At 40.4% G+C, this 21589-nt stretch overlaps 1 protein-coding gene across 1 annotated transcript in view; it reads left to right on the forward strand.

The window, feature by feature from the left end:
* Kif26b (kinesin family member 26B) overlaps positions 1-21589 on the forward strand; it is a 499298-nt gene that overhangs the window by 170379 nt on the left and 307330 nt on the right. Inside the window, exon 3 of the mRNA XM_046432469.2 lies at positions 10274-10807. Within this exon, the coding sequence (XP_046288425.1) occupies positions 10274-10807 (534 nt within the window). The remainder of the gene's footprint in view (positions 1-10273; positions 10808-21589) is intronic.

The following is a 21589-nucleotide window of genomic DNA, read 5'->3' on the forward strand; positions in this document are numbered from 1 at the left end:
TGACAACTGAAAATGTCTCTCCCCGTGTCCCCTGGAAGTTCAGAATCACTAGCCATTGACAACCATTGGCATAGGAAGAGAACTTGGTGAAATGACATTTGCGTTAGACCTTTAGCCTTTGGGCAAAAATTAGTCTTTGGGCTATGCCTCTAGAACTGTTTGTCATTTGCTTGAATTATTGTCTACAAAAAGCAGCAGTACCCAGTGCTGAGGTACTCAGAAGTGTTGCAGTTCCTGGGGTGGAACAGAGAACTCAGCTCCTCTGAAGGCCAGCACTAGGGTTGCTTGGAAGAATGAGGCAACTGTTTCTTCTCTTTTTCCTTCTTCCCCTTTCATCCTGTCTCCCTCTCCTTTCTTTCCTCTGGGATCTCTGGAGGGTGCTTATTATTATGCAGATTCCAGAGCCCCTCTCCCCAAAAATTCCTATGCAGAGGGTCTGAGAGCCTGAGACCTGTCTTGTTATGTAGGTTTCCAAAGTAATTCTGCTAGGAGGCCTTGGTGAGGCAAACCCTTGACAAACATGGCCTTGGAGGGATGTGGGAACACACTCTCCCATTCCCCTCAGACTTTAAAATCTATCTGAAACAAACAAAAAAGACACCTCGACTAGAAAGTGAACAGTGATACAAATTCATAAGAAAGACGAAGCAAATAAATATAGGTACCTCTTTTACTGAAAAGGGATTCACTTGTTCATTGATTCATTCAGCAAACACTTTGAGGGCTGCTGTACCTCAGGTATTTTTCTAGACATTCCGGATTCACCAGTAAACAAAATAGGTAAAAGTTTCTGCTCTCATCCAGTTTATACTTTGGAGGGACAGACAATGAAAGAACCATAGAGAGTGACAGTTCTGTGGAGAGAAATAAAGCAGAGAAGGGGGATAGGGAGGGCTGGCTGGAGGGAAGTGGTATTTGAGTACCTCGAAGGTGGTGAGATATGGCCAGGCAGATGTCAGTGGGGTAAGTTGTCCACGTGGGAGGAACGCAAGTACAGATTTCCTGGCTGAACATTCTTGGTGTGTTTGAGGAATAGCAGAAGGGTTTTGTGGCTGGCACAAAGTGAGTCAGGGAGCAAGTAGTGGGACATGAGGTCAGAGAGGGACCAGGAAGCCAGATCCTGCAGAGCTCCATGCAGCGACATTGACTTTGACTCTGAGGAAAGGGGTGGAGGCCAGGGAAGAATTTTACACTCTGGAATACCAGGATCAGATTTAAGAGGATCCCCCTGGCTGCTGCGTTGGGAATGAACTCCAGCGGGGAAAGAGTCAAAGTTACCATTACTATTAACATTATGGCATGGTTTCTGCCCCTAGGAATTTACCATGATCGTGAAGATAGAACACGTCCAACTCTAATAAGGAAGTGTTTGCTAAGCACTACGAGGGACTCAGACCAGAGAAGTGCTGTGAGGGTCCAAGGCAGGGAGCCATCCCAGTGGGGAGTTGGACTTCACGGATGTGCGGGGCCCTAGGATGAGCAAGCAAGGTTTTTGTTTTCAGCTTGGTGTATGGAAATATAATTGACACTCAGTATATGGTACACATTTGAAGTGTAGACTTTGACACATTTGGAGTTATATTTACACACTTGAAACCATCCCTCCTATCTACTTATCCCTAAATGTTGTCTCTTTGTTTACAAGAGCAGGTGCGAATTATCATCAGGGAAGGAACCTAACTAAAGTCATAGAGGGAAACGTAGGGGCTTCTATGGGACAGAGGCAAGCCCATGATGCTTTACAGGAGGGTCCTGTGAGGACCTGTGGCAGATATTTGGCAAGATGGCTTGAGGAAAATTATGTGGGACCCAAACACTGGGTCACAAATATTAGGTCACAGGGGAATCATGGAAGTATTTAAATTTGTTGTAGGACATGGTCTAAATAGGGTTTATCTGTTAAAAGTTCATCTTCTAAAAACAAAAGCAGCACCACCAAATCTTAGGTATTTTGTTTTATTTTTTGTAGAAACTCCAATAAAACAAAGCCAATTTCATTCACACTGTATTTCATGCATATAAAATCAATGAAAGGAAAAAGAAACATTAGGCAATTTCATAATTAGGATACTTAATAGAATCCATGCCTTATAAGAATCCAACTGCTTTCAGAGTGAAAATAATTCCATTTACCACCTGATGGTACCTTAAAGCCTACACATAAAAAAATATAACTAGTCTAGATAGACTTTAATAATTGAAAGGTAAAATTTTAGTGTGTCATACTAGAATCTCGATCAGTGCTTATAATTGTAAGATTTATCACTTTATTTTTGTGTCATGTTGAAGATGAACTTTAATGTTAAGGGAAACCTTTTAAGTATGTATTAGGAGTCCATTCTCGCTTCCTAAGCTCTTACTCTATTTCTGAATGGATCCTGTTTCTCCAGGGTCAAGGGATAGATTTTCAGGATTGGAGATAGGTATGCTAATGTGAAATCATTTCTCTTTCTACATCTCCTGGGTGGGTATTGGTAGCTCTCAGGAGACAATGGCCAGTTGGTGGCTCTATGATTCTAACTGAACATCTAGCAAAGCCCCTTTGCAATATTACTTTTAAAGGGGAACTAAGGAAGACTTTTTAGTTAGTCCTTCCAGTGAGAAGCATATTCTCAAATTCCATGAAAATGAATGACTCTTAAATTATTTCATGTTCACAGGTGGGCCAAAGAAGTAATCTGGGCACTTCCCAGTCAGCATCTTTAAGTTTGCTGTTCATTAACATTTCTTTGGGATGGGCTATCTTCAGATCTGCTGGGGGCTGTTTCCTGGACTTCATTAACATTTCAAGAGAGTTGCTCAACTTTTTCGGGAATTCATTCTCAACATGGCCTCCATTTTAGATTTTCACTCGATATTAGACCCGATTTACCTAACTACACTGACTGCCTAATTTTAAATCTGGCTTCACTTAATTATATTGTTTTATTTAAAATTTTGTTTTGAAGTGAGGAATTAGTATCTCTTACATGCCACACTTGTGAATTATTTCTAATTCTTACAACAGCTCTATGGTTTAGGTAATATTTTTCATTTATCGGTAGAAAGAACTGAAACTCAAGAGAAACTGTTCTAGTGTCCCCATGTCCACAGCGGGCAGGACAGAGCTGGTTTCTCTACCAAAGTCCATGAGTTTTCATCTTCCTCTTGTTTTGACAGAATTGCTTTGTTTTAGTTTATTTAGTATTTGTATTACTCACACCTGTTTTTATGGGCAATTTGGGAGGTTCAGGGCCATGGTGCTTGGCATTGGCTTAATCTTGGCGATGGTCTTCTTGATGGCAGAGTCCCGAGGTGGCACCTGGTATCACATGGCCAGAGACAGGAGTGCGAGAGTGCTTGTCTGTCTGCCTGGTGCAGGAAGGTTTTATCATCTGTAACACATTTTCAAATGTTGCAGTAAGCAGCCCTGTTAATTGTGCTCCCACCTGCCTTTGGTGCGCCCAGCTGTCTCTCATGCGGATACAATCATTCAAATTCAAACTGCACATACCATTTTTAATAGGACCACGTCTCTCTGCAGTAATCCAGAGCAGAATCGCTTAGGTTGGGCACAGTCACTACATCTCAGGTTAATTTAGTTTCTTATGTAGAACAACTTTGGTCTGACATTTAACATTTCTCCCTTTGGTGTGGATATTTTTTTCTTTTGTCTTTCTGAGCTTTATTTATGCCTTTACATTATTTTCTCGGCACACACTAGGATCCATGTCTGTGTGCACACTAATGTGTGATCGTCATTACTGGGTGAAGTGCCTCAGAATAGGCTGGTAACAATGAATACAAGCTTTGGGTTCAGATGTTGCAGGCAGGCTGGAAGGAAGTTTCTATTTAAGTTTTACGTTAATGAAGTAGGCGTGTGGACCATAGCTTTCTATGACAACTGCCTAACTTTGGAGCATGATCCAGGCTAGCATCCTCACCTTCAGCTCACACATTGTGTTTAGTGAGAATGCAGACTGCTTGAGGGTGGTAACTTTCCCACAAAGAACAATGGTGTGTCATTACTTTGCAAATGGTCTAATTTGTTCCCTGGCTCCTCTCTGAGGCAGTCATATGTCTTGTTTGTGGTCTAGGAATTCCAGGAACAACAGGAATAAAGGATACAAATGTTTAGGAATGTTTAGCCCACTGTTAATTCCTACCAGTAGAATTAGCATGGTAAGTGGGTGAGAAAGACCCTGGGTGATCCCGACCCTTTGCATCTCCTTATCCCATTAAGCACAAGTGGAAAGTGAGATGGAAAAGTCAGGGTGCTAATAAGCACCAGAAAACAGAATCTCTCTCAAGAAGAAGTAATATCCACTGGCTGTCATTTGGGAGTATCCTTGTCCTCTCTGACAATGGTTAATTAGGATCTGGCCAATTGTCTCAATCTTTCTTCTGAAATTACTGAGGGAGGCAGATATCCCTTCTTCAGAGACATTTAAGTCCAAATATTTGAATGTTTAACTAGGAATTAGAATAGTGATGTTCTTGGTTCAGATCCACCAAAGAAGGTTTGCTTCCTATTGATTTGCAAAGTTTCAACTTTGCAGTTTCCTTTCAAAAGAGGTGGTCATTAATACCAACACCTGCCTTGGGGAATAGAACTGCTATGAATTGCATTGAGGTTCTTGAGGAAGAAAGGACACTCACGGGGAATGTGACAAGGGCGGGCAGGGGGCGGGGATGCAAACCCGGGCTGTGGCAGGATTCTAAGGAGTGTGAAGATAAATTCCATTGATCTTTTGGGAAGCCTCCAGCTGTGGGAAACAAAACATTGTATTCTCAGGGCACTATCTTCCATTCCCAGCCTCCTGGGACAGCATTTAGGGAGGAAAAAAAGTTTAAGGAACAAAGTAAAAAGAAACGGGCCTTTGAAGAACAGCTTAAATCTTGTTGAGCTTGTCACGAGAGGCCTCTAGAATAATAAACTAGAAGCAAACATCAACAGGAATTTGTACAACACACACTGGATGCTGACTCCAGCTGTTGCCTTCATCACAGACCCAGAGGCTTTGGAGGAACACACTCAAAGTACTCTTTTGGCTAAAATAATGCGGAAAATCAACCCCGTCCTCAATAGTGGCTCGGTAATGGCATTAGCATTCATTGCTAAGCAACCTGTCCCTCAGAGGATGAAATGGAACAGAAAGCAACAAGAATTGGCAAATAGCTTTGTTCGCCTGGGCAGTAGTTCTGGTTGTCTTGCTTGAGTTCCACAGATGCCATAGCCCTCTTAACCAGTCCCTCCTCATGCATTGAAAGCTGATTGCCAAATCCTGGAAAATAAGCACCATACCTGCTTGCTGGGGAGTCAAACTTGCAGAACCCAGAGTGTAGTACTGGTCTGGAATTTTCCTTTCTCTTTGTCTTGTTTCTGATGAGCTGTACTGAAGGCTAAAACATTTTTTAAAAATTCCTTTGTATTGAAATGTTACTTTCTTGGGAACTCAGGAAAAAGATTAATAGATTAATGGAGGCTAGAGAGTCTATTCTAATAGTTGAAGGAAGAATCAGGGAAAGGAGGAAACCACATGAGGCTTTTTAGGCAGGTATAACAGTTATGGTTGGAAACCTGTTTTAGTCTAACATTTCAAAAGAGTTCATTTCATGATAATTGTATAATAAGTGGCTGTGTCAGTCAACTTTCTGTCACTGATAACAAATACCTGAGATAATATCAACTTGTAATGAGAAAAGGTTTATTTTGGCTCAAGGTTTATGGATCAGGCAGGGATAGAGGGAAAATTTCAAGTCACCAGGATATGGGTGGCTGTTGAAGCCACGGGCTTGGATATAATTGGTGGAGAAATGAAGTCTGCCAGAAGATGGGAGTCAATTTAGAAAATGAGTCACTAGACTATGAGAGATGTGACAGGAGACCCCATTTTCCTAAAATACTCTGTACAGGAGATAGTGGGATCAGAAAAACATCTTATGGAATTTTCCTTGCTCTCATGAATTAGACATATTTAGGTGTCTGAACATTAACTTCATTTATCCCTAACCTTCCTTCTGAAGAACTTTATCAGTTTCCTGAATGTCTTTTAAAATTCCATTCATGAGAGATGGGGCAAAAATGATTTTGTACATTTTCCTGAAAGATGAGAATATTTTGAATGCAGACCCCCTAAACTTAAAAAGTTAAGATGAGAATGTTTCCCAAGTTCCAGGAGCCAATTTTCATATGGGCCTTAAAAATAGGGGTTCAGCTTGTGGGTGGTTCATCACTGCTTCATCTATTTCCTAACGTCATAAAATGGACCAGAACTAGACAGTATAAATGTTTGAGGCCCATTAGCAAGGTAGCCTGCCAAACTGGATGCTTACTTCTCTTGGTCCAGGTTTCTTTTGGTGTCAGCTAACCAGGGATGCTTCCTTAGCTCATCTCCTGGGCCACTGTCGTCCTTTTTGGGTCCGTATCAGGAAAGCACTGTTCATGTGTATCATTCATGACTCTCAATGCTTTTCTTTCTCTTTTTTCCTTGTATATTACTGCTTTTCCTTGAAGCAGTCTCCTGTTTATTTCAGCACTTACAGAAAGCTTTGTCTGTTGATCACTCCTCTTTGAAGTTTTGAGTTGCACTAAAATATTTATAATGTGTGGACAAGCACTTGAAAGGCATTTTAGTTTTCATAAAATGTCTCTCTTGACTTAATGAAGACTTTTGATGATAGGAACTAACATAGGGTTTCAGATTGAGGGTTGCTTAGCTTAGGGATCACCTCTTTTGACATCAACCAGCAATTATAAACTTATTAAATAATCAATCTCAGCTTTCCTCCACAATGAGACCACACTGGACTCCTTCTTGTCTGTCTGTGGCCACCATATTGATAATAGGCTCAACTGTAGTACTCATGGATAGTTTTGTTGAGTTTCACAGGGCTGGCTTTGGTTAGCACATGTGTGAGTGGAGGAGAGCCCTGGGGAACTGGAGTTCTTGTTAACATCTTGTGAACCAAGGGGGAACATTGAGCTCCATGATGTGTCTTTGGATTGGTAATGGGAGTTGCTATAGACTAGACTAGAGGTGACAGCAAAGGGATGTGGCATTGGGATAGTCCAGGAAGCCTTCTTGGTCAATCTGATGGTAAACTCACAGAGGACAGGAATTGCTTCTATGTATTCTCAGATTCCCAGTCTGGTGAGGTATCTGGCAAGTTGAAGCCAATATACCTATTTGTTCAATGTTGCAAGTTGAGCTACAAATAGTAATAGGTTCAATAAAGATAGACCTGCTGCAAGGGAAAGTAGTAAAAAAACAAGAAGAGAAGAGAAAAGGAATTCTCAGAACTAAGGATGGCTTTTGCAGTTTCTGTAGAGTGGATGTGTCTCCATGTTAAAATGAAATCTAGAATCTAAGGCTAAGCATTTAACATCTGAAATAAACTGTGATGTGTGGATATAACTTATAGCTTCATTTTACTGTAGCATTTCTTTCATATGATTGGGTTAACAAAAATATTCTAAATAAGAAATTAATTTGAAGCTTCTTGAAACCAAATAGTTTGGTGACTTGAAAGCGTATATCATCAGTTATGGATTGCATTTAAATACCATTCTCCTGTTTCTCATTATCTTTTTTTTAATATTTATTTTTTAGTTGTAGTTGGACACAATACCTTTATTTAATTATTTATTTTTATGTGGTGCTGAGGATTGAACCCAGGGCCTCGCAGGTGCTAGGCGAGTGCTCTGCCGCTGAACCGCAACCCCAGTCCCGTCATATTATCTTAAATTACACAGTAGAATGTGGGAAGACATAAGTGAACTATGCAACAACCAAAAGATAAAATGCCATATGGTCATTACAAATAACATTTTCAAATAGCATTTATTGATAACGAAAATTCTCATCATGTAATGTTATGTGAAAAAGCAAGAAAATATATCTTGGCACATATGGAAACCCAAATAAATTCTTTTTGAATAAATGAATATTTCCTATAAAACCTTATATCTCTGTGCAAAAATTATGAGTGTATTAATGGATATGTCTCTTTGGCTCTTGAAGTAAAAAAATCTTGGATTAGTGATGAAGAAAGTATGGGTATAGAGGTGGGAGGGAAAGGGAGAGAGAAGGGAAAATGCATGGAAATGGAAGGAGACCCTCAGAGTTATACAAAAGTACATACAAGAGGAAGTGAGGGGAAGGGGAAAAATAATATAAGGGGGACAAACGAATGTCAGTAGAGGGAGCAGAGAGAGAAGAGGGGAGGGGAGGGGAGGGGAGGGGAGGGGAGGGGGGATAGTAGAGGATAGGAAAGGCAGCAGAATACAACAGACACTAGTATGGCAATATGTAAATCAATGGATGTGTAACTGATGTGATTCTGCAATCTGTATATGGGGTAAAAATGGGAGCTCATAACCCACTTGAATCAAATTGTGAAATATGATATATCAAGAACTATGTAATGTTTTGAACAGCCAACAATAAAAAATTAAAAAAAAAAAAGAAAGTATGGGTATAATCCAAATTTTTGGAGTTGAGGTGACAGTTTGTTCTAGAATGATTCCTTAGAAGCTCTTTTAGATCCCCCATGCACTAAGTTGGGCTTAGAGACTGTCTGGACAAAGCAGCTGTCATTGAGAAGGATGTCACCAGACAAGCCTCATATGGTTTGCATCTCTTTGTCAACTGAGACGTGATCAACCTTGACCTCCCATTGTTTCCCATCATTTTATATGACTGTCTTGAGTTTCTACCTCCTGAGCCACTCCTTGCTGTGGCTGTGTAAAGAGGCCTCTTGATTTATTAATCAATTAATCAGTGCATGCTGGGGAGCTGTTCAAGGTAGTTAAACAAGGAAAACAAAATGCAGGAACCCATAATCAAGATAGATCGTAATTAAGAAGGACCCTCCCACCAATGATCTTCCTGTCCACTCTGGATGCCCCACACCACCCCTCTCACCCATAGCTCAATACACCCGATTCATCCCTGATGAATTTTCTGCTCCATAAAAATTAACAGCAAATTTCAGAGGAGCATATTTTCTTCTAATGTCCTAAAGGAAAATAACACTTGAGATGAGCCTCATCAATTATTTCTAACAACTGTTGAATCTCAAAAGTTCAAGCAGCCTATTCAACCTAAAACTTACCATAATGACTTTGTCCACACAGGCAGGTACTATTCTCTATTGGATTCTATATGACTCCTATTGGAGTCATTGAGCTGGAAGGACATTACCAACAAGGATAGGCTGTGACCTTTGTAATAGATTAGAGTATCAGTGAGATTAAGTAATTTGTCCAAGGTCACACCAAACTCCAAGGTCACAAGTAGCAGAACTATTCCAATGCCCAATTAACATTCCTAGTGTTGTTTTTGGTGTGTTTCTGTTTTCCTGTAAAGGTTAAAGCAAAGTAAACTAGAGACATAATCCTCATTAAATCCATTTTCTGATTTCTTTTAGGTATTATTAAGTGTGGTCTCTGAACTAAAGATTTTTTATTTTCATATTGGTCTTGTTATATCGTTCAGGTTGGTCTCAAACTTCTGGGCTCAAGTGATCCTTCTGCCTCAGCCTCCTGGGGAGCTAGGGCTAAAGTGTGCACTACTGTGCAGCTCTAAGATTTTTGAAGAGTGGTTTTAGATGAATTTTGTGGGGAAAGAATCTTGGACTATTGTAATGGGTCAGGAAATCATATACATGGATATAGACAGAGGGTGAATGAGAAATACTAGTTAATCTTCAGAGGTTTGCTGTGCTACTGGGGCAACTGACCTCTGGTTAAGAATCTGCTTTGGTCTGGTTTCCTTCCAATGACATTTAGCATATGGTGCTGATGAAATCAAGATTTTCTAACAGAATCTCTGTTTGTGGTCCCAAGTAGCACTTTCATCCACTACCAACTTTCTAGGGATAATAGGAACCATGGATTCACAATGTAAGTGTCCAGAATGTCTACATTCACCCTCCTCCACCATCCTATCTAGACAGACAATAATGTCTTCTGTTGAATACCTAAGGAGGGTCCAGGTTGGCTATTATTCTTTAGTGGACATAAGGTGAATCTGAAATGTTCCTATTGACTGGCCTGTAAGAATACTTAAAAATTATGTTTAAAACATATTTTGTTTTGTAATGCCTTTGAAGTTTTCGCTACAAAATTCTTACATTTGCGTAATGTATTTGTCAACTGTAGACTCTTCTGCCCATCTGGTGGATAGATGCCAATCAAATTCTTTGGGTACAACTAGACTTTGACTCATCAACCAAGACATCTGAATTGATGTTACAGACTCTCCTTTTTCTCTGTTCATGTGTTCTCCAGGATCCTGCTTTCTCAGCTGTGATTCATGACAAGCTCCAGGTCCCCAATACCATCCGGAAGGCTTGGAATGACCGAGACAACCGCTGTGACATTTGTGCCACACACCTGAACCAGCTGAAGCAGGAGGCCATCCAGATGGTGCTGACTTTGGAGCAGGCAGCTGGCAGTGAGCACTATGATGCCTCACCTGGATCACCACCACCGCTCTCCAATGCCTCCACTCTGGTGGGGTCACGGCATGGGGGTGGGCTCCAGCAGCCCAGGGATTGGGCCTTTGTGCCTGCCCCATATGCCACCTCCAACTATACAGGCCTTGTCAACAAGCACAGCAGCAAGCCCAATAGCCTTGGGGTCAGCAATGGGGCAGAAAAGAAGAGTGGATCCCCCACCCATCAGGCCAAGGTCAGCCTCCAGATGGCCACAAGTCCCAGCAATGGGAACATCCTTAACTCGGTGGCCATTCAGGCTCATCAATACCTGGATGGCACCTGGTCCCTTTCAAGAACCAATGGAGTCACCCTGTACCCTTACCAGGTAAGTTTCTCTATGAGCAAGGACAAGCAGGGTTGGATAGAGTCAAGGTAGAGAATTGGGCAGCTCTTCCTTTATCTACCCTTCTGCTTTTGGGAGCTCCACTGCTCAGAGCCTGATGCTTTCATGTGACCCCCCACAGTGTTCTGATCCAACCAGGCCTGCCTGTGTTGAGAGTGTATCCTCTAAACCTTCTACTCTTACCCTCTCTCTGCTCATTCAGTGTCTCCTTCCTAAGAGATCTTATTGGTCCACGTAGTGCTAAGGGCTTCCTAGTAATCAGGTTTACTATAAGGAACAGTGACTCAGAGTATAGGACCTAGAGATATTTGGACTGGAGTCCAAGGTCATACTTACCAGCAGTATGACCTTGCATAAAGGGTTTGTCCTAATTCAGGCTCAGATCTCTCATGAGTGAATAGAACAGTAGTAAGAATTAAATAAGGTTACATTTGTAAGACATATGGTTCAATATCTGGCATATGGTAAGAGATTGTCATTGTGCTATTAACAAAGATTTTAGAAATTAAGACAAGGGGTGAGATTTTTGAGTCAAAGAATATGGTAGGTCCCTAAAATCAAGATTTTAAAGCGACCTGTGGAAAGAGCTGGACATCATTAAGAATTAACTATATGAAGGACTCTACTTCCATTATCTACATCTTCTAAATGAGGTGTAGAGTCCCTTCCTAATCTCTCTACTTTTTTTTAATATTTATTTTTTAGTTGTAGTTGGACACAACACCTTTATTTCACTTGTTTATTTTTGTATGTGATGCTGAGGATTGAACCCAAGGCAGACTGTAACCCTTTTCTATCTGCAACTCATCTTAAATTTTGTTGAGATTTAATTATCAAAGGTGTTTTCCCCCCTCTTTTCTCTTAGTTATATTATCACAAACCTCCTCATTTCCCTATAAGATTATGAGAACAGATCTTAAATCTGCCAGAGAATTTTAAAAGATTGTGCTGATTTTTTTTTTTTGGGGGGGTGGGTTTTCTCTCGGGTGAAAGTTGGGATAAATTCATGTGCTCTGTGTTCACTCTAACCACTGTGTGGGAAGCAACCAGAGTGGTGACAGTTTCTGGTATGGAGAGGTGGCCATGGTCATGGGGTAGAATAGTCCAGGGAGGCAACTGGCATCATAGGTGATCCTACAAATCTCAGGTAATTTCTCACTTTCCCCATCATCTTGGGTGTTGGGTGAGTAGCCTGCCACTGATACAGGGACTCAGTTTTCTTCTGTCAAATATGTCACTACCTTCTGGGAGCCTCTAAGTCCAGATCTTCAGTAAGATCTGGAAACAAGGAAAGAAAATGTGGAGGATCTCCTGGGGATTTGGGGGGCCCAGCCTGGCCTTGGTAGGGCTATATCTTGCTTCCATCCATATTCCAATGGCAAGAATCCAGTATCCTGGCCCCACTTTCCTGCAGAGGAAGCTGTGAAAGTCAATCTGCCCACATGCCCAAGAGAGAAATAAACAAGTTGAGTGTACATATAACACAGTTTTGTTACAGTGGGCCAAGGTACATGGAAACAAAATGAATCAGATGTGGCTGATAAAATTCACAGTGATTTCAAGAGTATTTGAGAGGGGTTTAGATTGTGTTTTTTGATATCTTTAAAGAAATGTGAAGCACTGATTATTTTTCTAAGAAGTCCGCATTCTTGGATTGCCAAACTTTTTTTATTTACTTGGTACCTTGTAGTTTCAAAAATAGAATACACGCATCATTTTATTTAGCCCTAGAGCAGGCATGTGATGTAGGCAGAGAAGATGTTAGGTCTTCTTTTCACAGATGGGGGTTAAGATGCTAAGAGAAACTGAATGACCTGTGAAACCAGCACCAGTCCTTGCCTCACAGGGGGTTTCTCCACCCCATCTGCTTCCAGCTTTTCTAGCTTACCCCTGAGATATCTCCTGTCAACCTCTTTTCCAGATAGGAATCATTTCACACCAAAATAAATAAACAAACAAAAAACTCCTTTTTTGACTTTTAGGGTTGGAACTGTCACTTGATTTTGGATGGAATTTTCTGGGTAATTTATATAAATACAATAAAGAAGCAATGATATCTGGAGGCGGCTTTATGATGTAATTTTGAAAATAACTGGGGGAATGTGTTAACCAGATTTCCATCACTAAAACAGATACCTGAGATGATCAACTTCAAAGAGAAAAGGTTTGTTTTGGATCACAGTTTTGGGGATTTCAGTGCATGATTGGTTGGCCCTGTTGCTCTTGGGCCTGTGGTGAGGCAGCACATCATGATGGATGCATGTGGTAGAGCAAAACTGCTCACCTCATTGTTAGGAAACAGAAGAGAGTGAGGAAGGGGCCAGAGTTCAGCAACCTTCCTCAAGGACACATCCCCAGGAACCTAAAGACCTCTCATTAGGCAACACCTCTTAAAGGTTCAACCTCTCCAAAGAGTGCCACCCTGGGGACCAAAGCTTCAACACATGGGCTTTTGGGGGACATTCAAGATCCCAACTACAGTAGGCAGGAACAGAATATGACTTCCTTTTTTATTGAGGAGTGGTGTGGAACTTTTTTTATTTAAAATATTCTAAATAGTATATTTTAAAATTATACATGTAACACATATTTTTTGTCAAATAAAATTTAAACTATATGAAGTGTTTAGACAGACTTTAAAACTCAGTGTCATCCAGATGTTATAATTGGGTACATTTCTTCCCAATGTTTTATGTAGTCACATTTGTAAAATTATGAATAGGCTCCATTCTATGAACTGCTTTTCACCTAATAGATGGGGTGCATTTTCCCTTGCCATCATGTATATTTACCAAAACATGATATTTATTGTTAGCATAATATTACCTACTCTCTGAATGTATTATATTTACATGACCAAGTATTGATTATGAGAGTGCAGGTTTTTGCTAGAATAAATGAAATGCTCAGGTGAACATTCTTCCACCCAGGTCACATTTCAGCACGTCCCTCAGTTGTGCTCATGTTACACAACAACTCACATTTCACCTTCTATACCCCACAGCCCTTGAGCATGTATAAAGGGCTCCTCAGAAGACATAGCTGCTACACTGGTGCTAATGATGCTAATGAACAAGGATGGAAGAACTTGGAATTGGTGCTTTTGTTGAAAATATTCAAAGTATGGTAAAGATTTGTAGGAAGGGGGACATCCTGAAGATATTGCTTAAAAGGAAGATTAGGATTACTGGTGCATTTATTTTATTTTTGCAATAGTTCTATTTCTCTTCTTCCCCTATCTCAAAGGAAAGAGAATATCTTGAATAAGAGCAAGTATTTATTAAACCCTAGTCAATTACCATGCACTGTGCTGGATGTTGGGTGGGGCTGCTACCCTGGCCTAGAAACCCAGGTTCCTGGCCTGTGTTCCTCATAGTGAAGGAGAAGGCAGTTGTACTGCTCATTATGGGGCAGGTAGGTGAATGCAAAGGTAGAGAGATGCATGGCCTCTGACAGAATGTAGAAGGAATTGGGGCAAAGGTGGCTAGTATGGCTTAAAGCTAGACATAAAGATGACTCATACAAGCTACCAACTTGAGATGGTCCCAGATAAATTTTACTGTCTTTTTCCCATTCCAGTATGGACCAATACTTGCATTTCCCCTGGGTAATATTCAGAGGGACCAGAGGAAATCTCTCTGGGATAAAGAGATTTGGGACCTGGCTATGAGTTAGTGTCCCCTATGTTGTGACCATGTCATCCTGATGCCCTGGGGGAGGGACCCAGGGTCTGGCCAGACTGAGTGTCTCCTGTTGTGGACATCTCCCTGCAGTAAATAATCTGCAGTTCACAGTCTAGTCAGCTCATCAGAGATGGTTGACTGCTCTGAAAGCTGACCTCATTTTTCCTGCTCATCCATACTCCCACTTCCCTCCCCATAGAACACATTACTGCTGGGTTAGTGCCAGAGCTGTTCAAGGGGGAGAGAAACCTCTAGACTTTGTCACTACTGAGGGTGTTGTTCTGCACCCATGGAACCTGAGCCTGTAGAAGTGAGAGAGAAGAGGCTTGTCCTTCTGCCACTTAGGTATAGTGAGGATGAAACAGGGAGCCTGGTGAAATCTTCAGATGGATAACAAAAGGGTCCCACAAATCCCTCAAGCCCCCTGTTATCACACCCCTGTGCAATAATCTCCAAAGTTTTCCATAGGAAGACCATCTCTCTTTCTTGCATGTTTATAAAGTGCCTCCAGAAACAGGAAGCTATAAGATCTCAGAAAAAGAGTAATTGAAGCACTGAGATCACATCAAAAATATTGAACAAACCACAATGATAATTTCTCATTAAATATCCTAGCAAATTTATTTTATAGGAAAGGATAAGATGGGTCCTGCCAAGAAAAGAATTTCTTCTATTAACTTGCAGACATTTAGCACAATCATGCATGCAGAAATCAGAAAATGCTCTCCAACTCATGACATGTCTAGATTAGTTCCTCGTAATCATCTATAGATTTATTACCTCTTTTTGAATGGTGGTAGCTTTAGTCCAATTTACACTCATTATAATAAATAGCTACAGAAAAGTCTGTACACATAACACTCAAAATCTTAGGTTGTCGGTGATAGAATCCACTTTTGTAAGATGGTAACTGGATTTTCCATCAAGATGAGAGGTTTGGAGACAGTCCTATCTGGTTCAAGTCCCTGGCTCCACTAACTGATGAATTGCAGATTAGTAGCTTAACATCTCAGGTGATTTTAAGTAAACTCACAAGGTGATTTTAAATAACAATTAAGAAAAAAAAGTGTGAAAATATTTTATGAACTGTAAAGCAGGAATGACAATGTAAATGACTTATTTCAGTCCCCTCATTTACCAGAGGAAAACCCTGAGGCTGAGAGATTTGAAATTTCTTTGATTCCGAATTTCCTAAACTAGTTTGATGTCTTTTGCTAATGATAAACTCATGGAGAATAGGAATCCACTTTATGCCCAGGTCCTTCACAGCAGCTAACATGTGTAAATGTGTCTGCTCACTAGAGAAAAGTCCAATTTCCCACGACTGGCTCTAGATTAAGGGAAAAATTACAGACCACAAAACCTATCTAGATCCCAAGATTTTTGATGGAAACAATCAGTTATTTGATTCCAAGCTAATCTTTAACCTGAAGTATCTTTTTTTTAATATTTATTTTTTAGTTGTAGTTGGACACAATACCTTTTATTTTATTTATTTTTAGGTGGTGCTGAGGATTGAACCCAGGACCTCACATGTGCCAGGCGAGCACTCTACCACTGAGCCACAACCCCAGCCCAACCTAAAGTATCTTAATGATACTATTAAATCATTGGATGCAATGAAAAGAATCTGGGTGGCGTTGAGATGTTACACTCAATACAGGGCATTTACAAGCATAGAAGAAGTTTATAAAATTTTGATTAAATACAATTGGTCAAGAAAATTCAAACGGGAGGTATAATCTCAGTAATAGGTCTTATGCTCAGCATGTGCAAAGCCCTGGATTCACTCTTCATTATCCCTCTACTGTACCACCACCTCAGATAGTGAAAATTCAAGATAATGTTAGGTTGACATAATAAATAAATCTATAATGCAGCGATGGTATTCAGTGTGCATTCCTTGAATTAAAGGAAAATGTCTTCAATAAACATTATCCTGCTTTCTTAAAAAGTATCCTTTGGAATCAATATTAGACATAATGCTAGACTGAACTCTGGCTGAAGTCACTGTGGGATTGTCTCCATCTTTAGATATGTTTGTCTGTTAAGCACTGTCATTACCAGCATTTACAGAAGGTTGAGAAAGCAACACCAACCTTGAACTGACTCTAGGTTTGCTAAAGAACCTCTGCAGTGCTCAAAACTTGCTCTTCAAAGATTAGAACTACCGGAAGAACTTAGAACCCCTGAGGGTGGAAGACGAGACCCTGTAAAGCCTACCAGGTGCTGTTGTACTAAGAGGCTTTTTGTTCATGCTGGATCCGTGGAAATCGGAAAGCACATCTAGTATGGCTGATGTCTGAGGGTTGAGGCATATACATGCCCCTCCTGGCTGGTCACTTTTTGAGAAGGCACAGAGATGGGTATTTGTACCATGTCAGTGGTGGAGGATTTCCATTCATACTCTTTGCAACTCTCCAGGGCTCACTTCCCCCCTGAAATACATGACCAGTCTTGGTTCAGTTGCTGCTACGTCTGCCTAACCACAGCAATAGCATAAGATATTCCAATTAGATAAATTATGGCACTGAAAAGATTTTGAAGACCAGATATTTTGAAGATTTTGATTACTCCTGTTTTTAGATGGCCAAAGGGGTGTTGGCTTGTTTGTTCTTTTTGATAAACCATGAACATAGGAAAAGGAATCAGTTTATATATTTGGTCACAGATAGAGCATTTCTCAAAAGAGTTCAGGGTGAAATTCCAAAAAGGTAGTCACTACTTGTGAAATGGGCAGGGCTGTGGTATGAAGGGAACACCCAGAAAATCTCAAAAATGTTCTAATCTGGTCATTTACTTGGTGTGAGAGGCTGAATAAGGCTACACTTCCAAGATATCCACGTCCTAATCACATTCTGTGAGTGTGTTACCTTACGTAGTAGAAGAGAATTTTCAGATATAATGAAGGATCTTGAGACATGGGAAACATCTGGGACTATCCAGGTGGGTCCAGTGTATTCCTAAGAGAGAGGCAGGAGGATCAGAGCCAGGCATGGGAGAGGAGAGGAGCTGCTGTGCTGTTGACTTCCACGATGGAGGACGGGGCCACAAACTAGAGAGTAAAGGCAATTCCTAGAAGCTGGAAAAGACAAGGAATCAGATTGTCCCCTAGATCCTCTAGAGGGAATCAGCTCTGCAGATTCCCTGTAGACTTCTGACCTCCAGAAGAACTTCAGGAGAATACATTTGTGATAATTTGCTTCAGCTGTCCTAGGAGACGACTTGAAAGTATGCGGTAATTGAAAATCTTGGGAAGGAGAAGTGAGATGAGGTGTACAGATGGAGGAGTTGCCACAGAAACCTGCAGGATGGCTAAGAACATGGGCTTTTCATCCCGTACAATAAACTCCATCGTCTCGTGGATGGCCAGTACATTAGCAAGGCAGATTATTTCATTTGGATGCCTCCATAGAATGAGAGGTTACTCATACTGCACCATTGGTTTTCAATTGTCTCAGATTTCCCTATTGTTACAGAATCAGAATAACAAGCACACCACAGCCACTCTCCATTGGTAGCTAGTAATTACCATTATGTAAGTCTCTCATAGTGTTGAAACTGCAGAAATCATTCCAAGCCCAGGGGACGGAGACTGAACTGAACTATGTGTAGAAGGAAGCTCGTCTTCTCCATAGGCCCTTTTGACCCCATAGAATGGGGTTTCACAGAACTGTGCCATTAATCATCCTTACCTCTCTTGGTATCTTGAGGATCAAATGTATTTGAAAGAATTTTGAAAATTGTAGAGCAGAATGCAAGTGTTGGTTGGTATCAACTTTTACTTTCAGTAGGCAGGAGATATCCTTTGGATATTTTAGAGCAGGATGATGGGAAGATTTCCTCCATTGAAAGCAGGGGTTCTCAATTTTGGCTGCACACTAGAATCAGTTGGGAGATTAAGAAAAAAAAAATTTAAAAAACCACCCAGTTCCCAAGGTATACCTCAGATCAATGAAATGAGAATATCCCAGGCCTTGTTCTGAACTGTGAGGGCCAAGAACCACAGCTTTAAATAACAGTTTATCTGATACTGGAATAATAAGGGCCTAATAAGTACAGGGAAAGGAACAATGAATATATGTAGATAGATAGTGTGTCAGCCAGCTTTCTGTCACTGTGACAGGATACCTGAGGTAATCAACTTATAAGGGGGAAGGGTTTATTTTGGCTCATGGCTTCAGAGATTTCAGTTCACGTTCACTTGTCCCTTTGCCTTTGGACTTATAACAAGGCATCACAATATGACAGGAGTGCTTGGTGGAGCAAACTGCTTACCTCAGGGCGGGCAGGAAAGCAGAGAAGAGGAAGGGGCAGGGTCCTATAGTCCCCTTTAAGGTCATGCTCCCAGGGTTTCAACTTTCTCCCATGAGGCCCCACTTCTTTAAGGTTCCACCACCTCCAATACCATGAAACTGAGGACCAAGCCTTTAAGGGGCATTCTAGATCCAAACTGTAGGGGAAAGAGAGAGAGAGAGAGAGAGAGAGAGAGAGAGAGAGAGAGAGAGAGAGAGAAAGAGAGAGGGGTTGATGGATAGATAGTATATTTCTTCCTAGGGACGCTGAAATAAATGATCACAACCTAAATGACTTAAAACAACAAAATTTTATTCTTACGCTTAGAAGCTAGAAATCCGAAATCAAGTTGTCAACAGGGTCGTGCTCCCTCTGATGGTTCTAGTTGCTTCTTCTAGCTTCTGGTGGTTGCAGGCATTCCTTGGCTTGTGGCATGTTCCTCCAATCTCTACCTCTGTCTCCATGTGGTCTCATGCCTCTCTGCTTTCTCTTCTTGTAATAAGGACACAAGTCATTGGGTTTAGAGCCCTCTCTACATATGATCTCATCTTAATCCTCAACTAATTATATCCCAAAGACCCTATTTCCAAATAAGGTCATTCTGAAGTTTTAAGTAGACATGAATTTTGGGAGAACTCTATTTAACCCATTATAGATAAACAGATGGGTGAAAAGTGGAGTGGAGGTTGAGGAGTTCTGGTATATCTAGCTCCTTCCCCACTTAGCCACTCCTGAAAAAAGCAGGCATATGTGTTTCGGAGTTGGATCCCCTTTCACAATCTTTTTTTTTTAAATTTTTTAGTTATAGATGGACACAATATCTTTATTTTGTTTATTTATTTTTATATGATGTTGAGGATCAAACCCAGTGCCTCAAAGGTATGAGGCAAATGCTCTGCCATTGAATCACAACCCCAGACCACCCTTTCACATTCTTTGGCGAGGCTCAAAGGGAACAAGTGGAGATAAAAAGGAAAAGCAAAAAAAGGGAGGGAACTGATGTGTCCACATATACCCATATGTAGCTGGAGAGCCAGACAAAATATTTAGTGCAAGGATGAATGATGAACATATAGATATGATTTGTGTGTGTGTGTGTAATAACAACATTCTCTTCTGAACTTATAAAATACCTTTCAAGTCATTTGTGCCTTCACAACATGGATATAAGTGTAAACAGCCCTCTTAGAGCACTGCCTGTGGGGAGATGAGTTTAAATTGAAGTCTGATCTGACCAGTGCTGGAGGAGTCTCATGCCATTTCTCTTGCCCAGACTGATAGTTTGGGTTAAGTTGGTAGAATGGTCTGTATTATTTTTTTCTTTAGAAATATTTCTAGGCTCCAGAAAGAGGCTAGAAGTAATAGGTAATATGTCATGCTTCTTAAAATAGTGTTTCTTAGTTACCCACTTTGGTGTGGGTGAGTGGGGTAGGTGGGGAGAGGAGTGGAAATGTGTCTATCATTTCCCAAGAAAAGAAGTTAATTCACATTGTCTGCTGCAAACTCTCCCAGGCCAGGCTGGAGTGGAAGGCAGAGCTGAAGATTGTGCACTAGGGGATGAAATTGGTCGGAGAGATTGTTTAGATATAGATGCATTTTCACAGTTATCTTGTGTTTTTGAAAGCTTCCTGCATCCTCTCTCCTGTTAGCTATCTTCTTCAGTTCTGGATTTCTCAGTCAAAATGCTCATTTCCTTAAGGAGTTGAACAAAAGAACTAGGGTTTATCTACTGTCCATAGTGAGCAGGCCAAGGAGAGGGGATAGATACCAGCCATTGCTTTTTTTCCCTTTTAATAAGGAAAATTTCTACTGTTTACCAGAAATGAAAAACAGGATCCTTGCTTACTGTGTGACCTCTAGCAGCCTTCCTATCTGTTAGTGTCTGTATTTTCTCCTCTGCAAAGTTATAAGAGTCATTATACAGATGATAGGAGATAATGTATGTTTAATACTTAGTCCTGTGTCTGACACCTGGTGACCCCTCAGTTAAGTCCATTGAAACTGGGGTGCCATCTTCCTTTAGTCAAGTTCATATGAGTCAAGTCGAATGGAATCGGGGCCCTTCTCCAATATAAGAACCAATGGTAGATGAAGAAACAATATCCAAACCATAAAATGACATATCAAACACATGTAATAAATATTATCCAGGAACTCAGAGAACACCAGCCACTCCTCTTCACATTACCAGGAACCAACTTTCTATATATACATCACATCCTACAAGGGAATGTCAAATTTTAAAATTATCTCTTTCCACCATTAATGAATAAACTGATAAAATGTTGAAAGCTCATTGACCAATTTTAGCCCATATTTGGGGACCTTTTTTTAAGGGAGAAGAAGCAATTTATAGGCATGAATCACTTCAAATCATACAGCATGGAGAGGGCACATTTAAAGTAATCCAAAAGAGTAACACTTTATTATTTTGGAGTTAATTTGAAATATCAAGAAATTCAGGCCTAGTCTGGGGCCTCTTGATTGAAAGAACAAAATACTCAGGTCTTTTGCTTTCCTTGTTTTTACATTTATGGTAAATTATAATTTTCTTGTTTATATATTTATGGTAAAATGTAATTTTAATATATTTGCTTTCTTATTAATTTTTAACTTTATTTACAAACTATAAATATTTTTAACATTATGACAGAATTTGGAGTTTTCATTAAGTTGGAAAAATTGAAGTCTCCTCCTTATATACCCCACCCTAGACATACATCCAATTAATTAATTTTGAATTGAGATTTTACTGTGCTAACAGTTTTTAGTGTGACAAATTAGC

The sequence above is a fragment of the Marmota monax genome, unplaced genomic scaffold (assembly GCF_021218885.2).
Source record: "Marmota monax isolate L192 unplaced genomic scaffold, Marmota_monax_Labrador192_F-V1.1 WCK01_AAM20220418_F8-fsc00090, whole genome shotgun sequence".
NCBI classification, from domain to species: domain Eukaryota; kingdom Metazoa; phylum Chordata; class Mammalia; order Rodentia; family Sciuridae; genus Marmota; species Marmota monax.